This window comes from Dreissena polymorpha, chromosome 8, assembly GCF_020536995.1.
Source record: "Dreissena polymorpha isolate Duluth1 chromosome 8, UMN_Dpol_1.0, whole genome shotgun sequence".
In the NCBI taxonomy this organism is placed as follows: domain Eukaryota; kingdom Metazoa; phylum Mollusca; class Bivalvia; order Myida; family Dreissenidae; genus Dreissena; species Dreissena polymorpha.
The window spans coordinates 19,032,511-19,046,100 of NC_068362.1; the positions used below are offsets into that span (position 1 = coordinate 19,032,511).

Genomic DNA, 13,590 nt, shown 5'->3' on the forward strand with positions numbered 1-13,590 from the left:
TGACACTTTATGCGCATGCATTAAACCCCCTTTTCACAGAGCACGCTTAAGTCGAATGTGCTTTGTAATTACTATTTGAGCTTTGATTTTCCTGGGTACAGTCTATTTATTACTTTAACATGGATTGTACTGTGAATCTACAATTACTGTCTGCGAACAAATAATTTATCAGGCTGAAAGTTCACTGGCTACCTAATTTTAAACACTTAGCTTAAAAATTCATTGGGGTCATACTATGTCTTACACACAATATATTATTCCCTTGATGTTTGTATTCTTCAGAAAATGAACTGTGGATGTTTGCCCTGGTCCGTCCTCTGAAAACGGAGATTGTGAGCGAAGTTGAGATCAAGGTGAAAGAGTTCATGCAAAGCAATGAGTGGGCGACGATGCACGACCTTGACAGTCGAATAGTAGCTCTGGACCACAGGTAAGGCTTGCTGTAACCTTGACAGCCGAATAGTAGCTCTGGACCACAGGTAAGGCTTGCTGTAACCTTGACAGCCGAATAGTAGCTCTGGACCACAGGTAAGGCTTGCTGTTACCTTGACAGCTGAATAGAAGCTCTGGACCACAGGCTAGGCTTGCTGTAACCTTGACAGCCGAATAGTAGCTCTGGACCACAGGTTAGGCTTGCTGTGACCTTGACAGCCGAATAGTAGCTCTGGACCACACGTTAGGCTTGCTGTAACCTTGACAGCCGAATAGTAGCTCTGGACCACAGGTAAGGCTTGCTGTAACCTTGACAGCCAAATAGTAGCTCTGGACCACAGGTTAGGCTTGTTGTAACCTTGACAGCCGAATAGTAGCTCTGGACCACAGGTTAGGCTCGCTGTAACCTTGACAGCGAAATAGTAGCTCTGGACCATAGGTTAGGCTTGCTGTAACCTTGACAGCCGAATAGTAGCTCTGGACAACAGGTAAGGCTTGCTGTTACCTTGACAGCCGAATAGTAGCTCTGGACCACAGGTGTGGCTTGCTGTAACCTTGACAGCCGAACAGTAGCCCTGGACACAGGTGAGGCTTGCTGTAACCTTGACGGACGAATATTAGCTCTGGACCACAGGTAAGGCTTGCTGTAACCTTGACAGCCTAACAGTAGCCCTGGACCACAGGTGAGGCTTGCTGTAACCTTGACAGCCGAATAGTAGCTCTAGACCACAGGTGAGGCTTGCTGTAACCTTGACGGCCGAATATTAGCTCTAGACCACAGGTAAGGCTTGCTGTAACCTTGACAGCCGAATAGTAGCTCTGGACCACAGGTTAGGCTTGTTGTAACCTTGACAGCCGAATAGTATCTCCGGACCACAGGTTAGGCTTGCTGTAACCTTGACAGACGAATAGTAGCTCTGGACCACAGGTAAGGCTTGCTGTAACCTTGACAGCCGAATATTAGCTCTGGACCACAGGTTAGGCTTGCTGTAACCTTGATAGACGAATATTAGCTCTGGACCACAGGTTAGGCTTGCTGTAACCTTGACAGACGAATATTAGCTCTGGACCACAGGTAAGGCTTGCTGTAACCTTGACAGCTGAATAGTAGCTCTGGACCACAGGTTAGGCTTGCCGTAACCTTGACAGCCGAATAGTAGCTCTGGACCACAGGTTAGGCTTGCTGTAACCTTGACAGACGAATATTAGCTCTGGACCACAGGTTAGGCTTGCTGTAACCTTGACAGACGAATATTAGCTCTGGACCACAGGTAAGGCTTGCTGTAACCTTGACAGCCGAATACTGTGAAACCATTATTATTCGTCCGACATTAATTTTTGCCTTTTTCGTCCTTCGACCGATGGACGAATTCAAGATCCTAACGAACAATCATGTCCCATATTTGAAACAAATAAGACTTAATTACCGTAGGCATGAGGCATTTAAATCCAGCGTAATCCACGCATATACACAGGGCTCGAAATTAACACTCGCACACTCGCAAAATGCGAGAAAAAAAGATTGCAAGGTAAGTTATAAGCCTCTAGTATTTTTTGCAAATAAAGAAATAGTGAAAAAAACGAGTTATATTGCTTAATGCGTTCGACAGCGTGAACGCTTAACCATAGGTCAATTTTTTGAATGTCCGAATACCCATATGCGGAAGCGCGCACCTTGTTTGTTGACTGGTATACTTATAATACAGATACACAGATGGTATTAATACAACGAACATGAAACAGTCGACTATTCACACTCAAGTTAAATCCGGTTTTGACACAAAGGGGTGTTCATTATACAGTGTACTGACAACTGACATTTCCTGTAAAACGCGAATGCAATAAGGCTGTATCGAATGCGTCAACTTCGTTTAGGTATAATGGTGTTGATTAGCGCTAATTGTTAACAACTTTATTACCCATTGTGTGTATTGTGTTTTTCAGGGGTGTTGCAGATTATACAGCCTACACGCGGCGAATCCGGATTAAAGACAATACTATTAAACGCAATTAAAATATGACGATGTGTGATCAACACCTGACATCATAACAAAGAACGTGTCAATGACATAAAATAATAAGGGACAGTTACTATCACCTGAAATAACAGACTTGTTAATTGGCATTTGCCAAACAAGGCCCACCTCCTGCAAGTGACTACCAAGTGTCACCTCTCTTTCCCCAGCACAATTTTTTCGCAACCGCGTATTATATGTATTACAAACAAATCGGACGTGTTTTTTTTCAAAACCAGAAATGGACGAATTCAAGAGCGGACGAAATAGTCATTTTTATGAAAAGGGCGAAATTTTGTGCCGAGGAAAATAAATGGTTTCACAGTAGTAGCTCTGGACCACAGGTTAGGCTTGCTGTAACCTTGACAGACGAATATTAGCTCTGGACCACAGGTAAGGCTTGCTGTGACCTTGACAGCCGAATAGTAGCCCTGGACCACAGGTGAGGCTTGCTTTAACCTTGACAGCCGAATAGTAGCTCTGGACCACAGGTAAGGCTTGCTGTAACCTTGACAGCCGAATAGTAGCTCTGGACCACAGGTGTGGCTTGCTGTAACCTTGACAGCCGAACAGTAGCCGCACAGGTGAGGCTTGCTGTAACCTTGACAGCAGAATAGTAGCTCTGGACCACAGGTTAGGCTTGCTGTAACCTTGACAGCAGAATAGTAGCTCTGGACCACAGGTTAGGCTTGCTGTAACCTTGACAGCCAAATAGTAGCTCTGGACCACAGGTTAGGCTTTCTGTAACCTTGACAGCCAAATAGTAGCTCTGGACCACATGTGAGGCTTGCTGTAACCTTGACAGCCGAATAGTAGCTCTGGACCACAGGTGAGGCTTTCTGTAACCTTGACAGCCGAACAGTAGTCCTGGACCACATGTGAGGCTTGCTGTACCTTTGACAGCCAAATAGTAGCTCTGGACCACAAGTTAGGCTTGCTGTAGAAAAGTTGATGTTGAAGTGGTTATGAGATGGTCTAAGATTTATGTCTTGTAACTTCCCTTTAAAGGGGTATATGCAATTGTTATGTGGTATAATGTTCTTAGAAATAATATTATATTTTTAGAAGTTGATATTGGCCTATAGGGCTTTTTATTGGCATAACTGGGTGTGTATTTATTGATTTTTAATTTTTTTTTTTTTTTAACTTCATTAATAAGGCCTTAGTTTGTTGTGACTCATTTCATTTTTGTGAAACACATAAATGTGCTTTCTTCTGTATTAATAATGATTGGGCATTTTTATTCCCTTCATCATAATAATCAAAATCATAAAAAGTATCCTGTGAATAAGTGGATGGCAATTTTGCCATGGCATATGTCAGATGCTATGATTCTGGAAGTCTTCCACCAAAAATGTTTAAATATTGTCTTTTCATAGGGCGTCTCAGTTCAGTGGAATGATGCCATCAGAGATAATGGGTAACATGCCCTTCATCTTCATAGTGGAGGATGACCTGGAATCAGTGGCGCTTAGCCATAAAATCAGTGAGTAGTTACCTGATGCAGGACAATGACATTAACCTGACACTGATCATGATTGTCGACGTAGCTCTCGGCAAATATATTTTATGGTTCGTGTGAAGGGACTGTAATAACAACGCAGAACAATATATCAAAGATATACAATGTTTATGTTCTGGAGGTCAAGTGGCAAATGCATACATTAATCACAATTATTACACAACAATAACAGTAATAACATTTATAAAAACATGGCAATATTGTAATCGATAAAAACAATAAATAAATTACGTTTCATTTAATTAGAAAAGAGATAATAACAATGCAAAGGTATAAATTGATTTATCATTAACCTGTAATAATAACGCAGAACAATATACATGTATAAAAGATATACGATGTTTATGTTCCGGCGGTCAAGTGGCAAATGCGCGGTTACTTGCACTTGTCACTTGACCAACACCGCGAACCAGTCATGCTTGTAATAGGTTTAGGTAATAAAAAAGGGTTATGTTGTTAGCTGAACTGTAGTAACTGTTTGGAAAGAATTAAGGTTAATAGTAAAATAGATAGATATTGATTTCGTATGTTCAGATTTTGTAAAGAAATAAGGATTTGTTCATTAACTCTATGACATGATGTCGTCAAATGTTACTAGGGATACAACAGGTTAACCCGTTAACCTACTGCAACTATCAGTTCACTGGTTGTATTTTTGTGTTGAGGTTAAGTTGATTTTTTTATAATGTTATTTTCATAAAATAAATAGTATGATTTTATTTTTTGCTTGCAACATACTGCAAACAAATGCTCCTGTCTGCTAAGAAGAACATCCCACAACTTAGATGGTATATCAATAAAAACATTAATAAAGCAATAAACGGGTGCCATTGTGTTGCATACACATGGTTAGTTTGATAATTGGCACTATTGTTTTGTTAATTAACTCACAAAAGTTAAACATGGGAACTGTGCGACGCGTAGACGTAAAGGAAACATTCATGAAACTCAACTAAAAATTCAATCAGTTGGACTTTGGTCTTCTTATTTTGGTGCTTTGTTAACCAATATTCAAGATGATAGTTTGCGAAAATAAAGTGATTAGAACTAACAATTGATTTGCTGATGTCTTATTCATGTATTCCTGGATGCATTATGGTAATGGTAAATTACAAACCGTGAATACAAAATTAACGGTGCATTTTTGTCCTTAATTTTAACACACATTCTTTAACCTTTTTGTATTAACCCAATCAAACGATCATAATTAGGCTACAGACGCTTTCCTGCAAACAGCAAAAATGTAAATATTGAATAAGGAATTATGTGCTTTTTGTATACAAATTTTACCCTTTATACATGGACCTGAAAGAGAAAAGCAATATCTTTATGTTAATTAAAATTGCAAACTTTAGAAAATGAAAAAGAAATGAACAAAGAAACTTGATGTTGTAAGCGTTACGAACCGAACATAAGCGACGCCACCAAAACAAAAAAAGATAAATGAAAATGATCATTATTAATGTTCTATTAAGTTCTTAGAACTTCTTGAACGTATGAGTTATGCAGGATAAGTAAATACAAAACCTAACATACATTTACAAATATATATTTTTTTTAATTGTATAATACATTTTTATCAAGAAACTGATATGGCAACCTATCTTATCAACAAAAGCGATCTTAAATTACAAGCACTATTACATTTTTTAATTTAACATTTTAAGGTTGGTCTGTTAACTGGTTAATAACCGGTTACAATAATATGTTAACCGGCTAATGTGTTGTAACCTGTTTTTATCCCTAATATAAACAGAATGTCGGGATGAATGTATTAGTTTTCAACTGACATTTACTTATCTTATGACCATCATATTTTGACATACTTTAACGATGCTATCATCAGTTTTCATATTGGAATTGAGGAAAATATGTACAAAAAGTAAAAAAAACATGTGTCGACAATAACTTGTATGAATACAGGAACCAATTAACACAATAATTTATGCCAATTGAGTTCTTGAATATCACGTTAATGTTGGTGAGCTTCAGGAACAGTGATTTCTTACTTCTTGTAATGTACTTGAGGTATAAAATCATTTAGTAGTAATTTGTTGATTTTTATATTTTTATTTGTTGTATAAAAATTAAGACAAAATATTTACAAATATATGTATTTGATAAAGGCTCAAAGGCGAGTTTTGAAGAAGAAGGTGTAATGGTCTGAGTTTAATGGTTTGTTAATGCAATATTTGTAGTTATGAGAGATCAGGAGATTCCATCAACAGTATTCCGTATGAGGAATGTGTTCAATAGACCTTTCTACGTCCAGTCACAGTCCATTATCATCAGTGACGCTTGGACTAAGAAACCCAAGGGAATTCTCAGTGTCAACAGAGTCCTTAGGTTAGTGGGACATTTATTACATACATATGCAAAGTAGGAAACTCTAGGTTTGTGTTGGGATACAAATGATTTGATAAGTCTAAGATTAGCTAAACAATGACCCTTGATGAGCGGTTCAGGTTTTTATGTTGATACTTATCTTGTATTTTATTTATCAAATCATTTTTTGCATTATGTGTTAAATTTGAATTCAAACAAAAGAAAATGGCAGGAAAAAAATCAACAAATGGAAATGAGTCAAATTATCGTATGATATTGCAAGAGTTGGCTGTTTATAACGTGTATTTATTGTGTATTTAATTACACATACTTAAACTTGTACTTAAAATTTAAAATCTTTCTTGATATGGTTAGTCTATTAAAGCATGACAACCAGAAAATTGCTGTAAAAGGAGCCTAAAATGGTCAGCAGGTTGTTTTATATGAAATTGAGCCTCGCTCTGCAAAAGGGGGTTTAATGCATGTGCATAAAGTGTCGTCCCAGATTAGACTGTACAGTCCGCACAGGCTAATCAGGGACGACACTTTCCACCTACACTGGATTTTTGTCAAGAAGGGTCTTCATTTAAACAAAATATACAATAAAAGTGGAAAGTGTGGTCCCTGATCAGCCTGTGCGGACTTCACAGGCTAATCTGGGACAACACTTTAAGCACATGCATTAAACCCCCTTTTTCACAGAGCAAGGCTTAATTATATTTTGTGAACAGTTGTAATACATTGTTCCTTGTTTTCAGCCCTGATGAAGGAGAAGCCATGCTAAAACATCAGAAACAGAAAGTGTTTGAATATCTGAATATACAAAGTGCCCCTGATAGCTCCAGTTCACAAGAACAGATTCTTGGGAATGAAAGCAAGGGATGTAATTTTTCCCCTAAATGTGCGTGTGAGAAACGCAATAAGTATGAACATTATGAAGAGGAGGCTAAGTCTGTTCCAGAGCTTTTGGAACTTAATTCTTTAACAAGCAGCTCAAATTCTTCAACATCAGTGTCTGAGAAGCGAACTTTTGAAAATGTCGACTCGGACGGCGACGGTGACTGTATGTGCGGTTCAGCATGTAATGAGGCATGTGCTTCTTCAATTGCGTGCAATGGTGTTGATACCAATGATCTTGTTTTTCTAAGAAAATATTCAGAGCGTAAAGAGGAAACTATTGATGAATTCCATGAACATTTTGGGGCAAAAGCTGTGAAAAAAGAACCAGTGAATGGTGATTTGCATACATCGGTGTCAGTTCAAAGCAAAAAGATTACTGTTTCACCATTGATGCGCTCAGCATATCATCAGGATACAATAAGGGTTCAAGGATGTTTTCAAGATGAACATCAATCCAGTGACAGTAACACTAGTACTTTATTTATAGAAGATATGAAGCCCTTGAAAGGTCAGGTTGCACTTGAGCCTGTTGCCTGTGAAACGTGTGAGGATTCAAGTTCATCAGCGTATATCAATTCTGGTCAGTTCTTAAGTAGTATTTTATGTATCATATTCTGTGTTTATGCTTAGAAAAATTCAGAGCCCCCAGAGCCCAACAACCCATTATGACCAATTTGATTATGACCATCATGTTAATGTACTTACTTTTTAAAAGACCCAATTATATTCGTATTTATTTCAAATGGTTGTAAACCCGGATCATTAGACCACCCTTTTATTCTGCATTGAGACAATTTTTTTGCCAACTAAATTGTTACTGAACACAAAATTAACCCCGCTTATTGCACCATAGCTTCAAGGTAGTATCAATTAACCACAAGCAACAACCTACTTTGAGGGAGAGAGGAAACTTGGGAAAATTGATAAAGATTGTTTTTATTCGGGAATGATATGTTGCCCGTGTACTAGATTTCACAACTTGGTGCTAATGAACACGTATCAGCAAAAGGTTGGAAAGTATACTAACTATAATTTAACCCATTTATGCCTAGTGGACTCTCCCATCCTCCTAAATTGGATCAATTTATTTCCAAAATTAGGGATGTCTAGTATATTTATTTTTATATTTAGAATATTTCTTAGAGAAATTCCTTTAAATAAACAGAGCAGACCCTGATGAGACGCCGCATCATGCGGTGTCTTATCTTGGTCTACACTGTTTGCCAAGACCTTTTTCTAGACGCTAGGCATAAATAGGTTATTGATCGAGAATTTATTAAATCCCTTAATTCATTTTTATTATTACTATTATGATTGCAGATACTCAGTCACCGTTTGATGGACCCCCATCTATGTGCCAAATGTTATTAATGAAGCACATGATGATCAAAGAGAAGTTGATGAATGAGAAGAATTCTCTGGGCATCCTGTCTGAAGTGACAGAGAGGAGTGAAAACAATTTGGAACTGAGCCCAAAGCAGGCGGAGTTGCATGGCACCCTATTGAGTAAACTGTTGGAAGCACAGGTAACCAAAAAGCCTAGTGAGACAACTGTTGTTTTCTAACTAGGGATTGGACCAAATATTCAAATATTTCAAGACAGGCCTAATATTTGAAATCTGTAATTGTGATTCGAGTATTCAATTTTATAAGAATATAATTTTGCATATAACATCAAAGTCTCATGTGCGTTTGTAGCAGACATCTGTCTTGTATGAGATGTCATTAATTAGTATGATAATTTTTTTTTTTAATTGGCATCCAAGACTGTTTCATCATGTCGTGCATATTAAATGTCAGTTTGCGTCAGGCCCAGATGAGTTTTGTCCCTGTGAGTCAAAACAATATATGGAAGTTGGAGAGCAGTGAAGTACACATTGTATATCCCCAGTGATTCTTATGACAACACCTGTAAGACCCATGTCAAAACAGGGCATTCATTTATCTGTTTTCATCTCATTGATCTGTAAACATCAACTGAATAGCGTGTTCAACTCAGGTTGACCTATTTTCATTTTAAGAGGTCACTTAAAAAATGTCCTGATTCTTTACTGTCCGCCACTGACCTATCTGAAAGATTTTTATAAAAAGTAATGATTTCTGTGGTAAACAGGAAGTATTAAATTAAAGGGATAATTGTGTTTAGATTATGTTTTATGTTCTAACAGGACCAAGTGGAAGTCTAGAATAACCTTCTAATTGACATTCACAATGAAATGAAGAGCTTGTGACCATGAGCAGATATACCAGCTACGTATGGGCCTGGTTTTGGAAAAACTGGGCTTAATGGGACAACACTTTCCACTTTAATGGAATATCGTGTTTATAGATCATTATTTCTAAAGGAAAAGGAAATCGAGTCTAGGCAGAAAGTTTCATCCCAGATAGACCTTAGGATGTTATGACCATGATAACATATCAGCAACATACAAGGTATCAATACAATTAGCCTGAAGAATGTGTGACCATAGAAGCAAACAAAGACTCGGTGGATAACAGCCAGATGAACTTGTGATCACAAAATCGTATAGGATCAGGCCAGCTAGGACATGAACCCTTAATCAATTAGATATGTATTTTGACTCATTTGTAGTCCCTCAGAAAGTTGAATTTAATTAAAAACTTTTCTGAATAAATTCAATTTTAAAAGGCTTCATTTCCAACCTTAGATACTGATGAGCAAAAAACAGCATACAACCTGAATAGACTGCAAGTTACTCGCAGGCTGTTCTGGTTTTATGCTGTTTGCACATAGCCATTTTCACTTTGCTTCTGAGTGGGAAAGGGTTAAGGTCCTTAAATTTCCTAAATTGTACTTGTGTTTCTTGACAAAATTGTGCATTTTGATTCATATACATGTATATTAAGTGTGTTTGTCAAAATCAAATAAATGTGTGTTGCAATACATTAACACTTACTGAAGATTTTATTGATGAGAAGTTTCTGTTAATTTACTGCATGTTGTTGTTTGTTGTTGTTTGATGCACAAGAAGAAACTTTTTTTTAAAGAATATATTAACATATCTTGTATAACATGTTTGAACATTATTGTTGCTACATGGTATCAATTTGTTTTATGATCACATACATGTATACATTGTATGTATTTTATTGAAGAAAAAAAGAAAAGAAAAAAAAAGGAACTTTATTAGAGTTCCGTTCTATTTTTGCCATGTCAATTTGTTTAATGGGATGGGTATATTTTGAAAAGTATAGAAGATATTTGAATGAAATTCTTGCTATTCATAAAAAAAATGCACAATAATATCAATTTTTACTGTAAATAGTACATTTTATTCAGAGCGTACATTAATAAATTAGGTGAGTTTAAGGATGTAAAACAATACATTTTATTGATAAAAGGATTTTTTATTAAACAAATTTAATTTAATATTTCTGGGACATGGACTTTTTAACTTAAACATTTTTGGTTTGGATTTTAAGTTTTTGTATCAAGACTGGATTCAAATGAAAGTATGAAATGTTCAGTAGAAAGGGTGAATACACATAGAAAGATAACTCTGTCTATGATAGTTTTAGAATGGCTACCCTTGGTGTCATTCTGTTGTCTGTCCAATTAATAACTTAATTTTCTTCTTTGTTTCCAAATACTTTATATTATGACTACTTTTTTTAACAAAGGTTGTGTATTAACTATCCTCATAAAAGCTCCCAGTATCAAATTGATGGAACTCGATACTGATTTAACAAGTGTACATTTCTAAGCATGTTATAGTGTTGAGAATATATATACAGTGTATGCTCAATGTTTTTTGCTCATGTCTTTTCATGAATGGTCATTCCTTTACACAATCAGAAAATTTGATGACAATCTTTAAATCTAAATTGACTGTGAGGTAATATCAGAGAATGAATATGAGTTGTACATGTAAATGTGTTAAAGGTATATACATACACACTTAATATCATTTCTAACCGTACACCTACATTCATGTCACCTGTACCAAAGAGCTACATGTATTTGTTAGTCTTCAGTTATCAACTTTTGACAGCGATCTTATCAATGACTTTTATATTCAGTTGTACATTTTGATTGCCATTACATGTTTTATATATAACAGATGACACTGTATAACTGCATCATTAAAAAAAGTAAATTCTCAAAATATCATGTTGAATGTGATAACAATGAGCATGTTAGTGTTGAAATGTGCTTTTTTACATCCATAATTAAATCATCAGTACATACACAGTGTGTTTGGCTATGGCTCTTTAAAACTTGCAGGTACCTCTGGCCACTGGAAATAATCTGGCATCTTTTGAAATTTGAGCAATTTTCCGTCATCATAGCTTGCTAAATGTGAACCACTTGAAGGCAGTGTTTAGCTCTCTAAAATGATTGTTGAGTTTAGCCACAGATCACCAATAGTTTGTTTGCATTCAGTTAGAGAACATATTGAGCATACTCCTCCATTCCTCGTGTAAAATAATCACAACTGGTACATTAAAACGTTCAAGTTGTTAATGAAAATATTTACAAATGTTGTTCTTATTGTTGTTGAGTTACAAATGTATTAAGTATTCTTAACTTGCATATTGAAGTGCACAATCAATCAAATGAAATTTTGCATAGATGTTATGTCAATAAGTTATGGTTTTCCTCAAATTGACAAAAATGTTCAAGGTTGTTGGCATTGGCTGCAATGTACTTTCAAAATTTATTCTAATAATGTTATTGTTTTATGATGATATTCTTGCGAATCAGAATTTGCTTAACAATTATCATAATAATACGAGTTTTCCATAACAACCTGTAAAGTGACATAATTGGCAAAGTGAGGAAAATCAACTTTAATGATTTGTTTTGTTGATGCGCATACCTGTTATTGCTATGGCATCAATTCTTTTAGAATGGAGGAGCTTTACGCTAAATAGTAATAACACACCATCAATTATGGAAAGTTATTTGCAATATTAAAGCCTCACTGTGGCAAAACGTGGCTTTATGTGTGCATAAAATGTTTAACTAGATTAGCCTGTTCATTCCAGACAGGCTAATCTGGGACAACACTTTCCACGGAGACTTGATTTTCGTTCAGAAGACTTTCTTTAAACAGAAAATTCCATAAAAGGTGTTCTCCATAATTAGGATATGCAGACTGCTTCAGCACATTTTGGACAACTCTAAGCATATGCATTAAGCCTGGTTTTTCCAAAGTGCTGCTCAATTGTGTGATAGGCAAATTATATTTATGTCATGAAGACTGGTTCTGTTGTGGAATGGCTGATTTGTATATCATATGAATTATTTACGGTCAGTTTGTACCCTATTTATACCCACACAAGTTTTAGGAGCTATGTAGTTGAGTCAGCTGGTCTGGCTGCCAGTTTGTTTTGTTTTCAGATATAAACTCAAGGATGTTTTGACATATTTAAATTATTTATGGTTAACATGCTATTTATCTCACACATACATGTCAAGTTTGATTTTTGTTACAAAACACTTAGTGTTGATGAAGTTGCGGACTTTTTTCCAATTAAAATCCTCTTAATATATGGTTTATACATTGTACATGAAACTTGTGAACAACTTGACCTTTAATTAAAGTGATGCTTTATTTATTTAAGTTTGGTATGGTGCAAACTTTGTATTTGCATGTGTATTGGTTTTATTCTTTTGAAGTTATTGTTATGATGCTGAGCACTTGGTAACTTGAAATCTGTGATAAATTATATTAATAATACTTATATCATATTAGATGTCAGTTTTCAGGGTCAGTAATATTTAAGGTGAGACCACTGGTCCACAACAATGATTGTTGTTGTGTATGTGCTTTTGGTTTAAAAAATATACATTTGTGTGGTGGTTTTGCCCATCTTTTTCTCAAAAATATTTGTAAGACCGAGTAATTTGCCTTATTCATCCATTCATCAGTCATATCTCATGTACATTCATCACCTTAAAGAAATTTGTTAAAACACTTAATTCAATTGTAGCATACTAGTTTATGTTTTATGCAATGCAGTGTTAGATGGCTTAATTAATGTGATTTTGTCCATCTATATGCCATCCTTACTGTACATCCATCATTTTGCACATTGTTGTTGCATCACTCCCATGAGTGACAACTTATTGTTCAAGTATATGATAGTGAATACCTGGTAATGTTTGTATACAGCAATGCCATTTCAAATTTTTGAAAAGCATTACAAACAAATCATTTGTGTAAAGCAACTGTTAAATAAATACTTTAAAACAGATTGTCTTTATTGTTTTATTTATACAGTCACCACATGAAAGAGAACGATCTAAAGAGAAATAGAAGGAAGCTGTAGGCTTCTTCTTATGCTTCCTCCCCGATACCCCTCAGAACTGGTCAACAAAACAAGAGCTGTCAGAGGACAGCGCGCTCCACTATTCGATTGCTTGACAGT

General features: G+C 35.9%; 1 protein-coding gene across 2 annotated transcripts in view; it reads left to right on the forward strand.

Moving 5' to 3' along the window:
• Window positions 1–13,414, forward strand: part of LOC127842630 (aryl hydrocarbon receptor nuclear translocator-like protein 2) — a 50,025-nt gene extending 36,611 nt beyond the window's left edge. For both annotated transcript variants that reach the window (XM_052372244.1, XM_052372243.1), the window contains exons 8-13: window positions 283–430; window positions 3,827–3,933; window positions 6,168–6,315; window positions 7,053–7,774; window positions 8,515–8,720; window positions 9,363–13,414. In XM_052372244.1, coding sequence (XP_052228204.1) covers window positions 283–430; window positions 3,827–3,933; window positions 6,168–6,315; window positions 7,053–7,774; window positions 8,515–8,720; window positions 9,363–9,380 — 1,349 coding nt within the window. In that variant the 3' untranslated portion in view covers window positions 9,381–13,414. The remainder of the gene's footprint in view (window positions 1–282; window positions 431–3,826; window positions 3,934–6,167; window positions 6,316–7,052; window positions 7,775–8,514; window positions 8,721–9,362) is intronic.
• The last annotated feature ends 176 nt before the right edge of the window (window positions 13,415–13,590 follow it).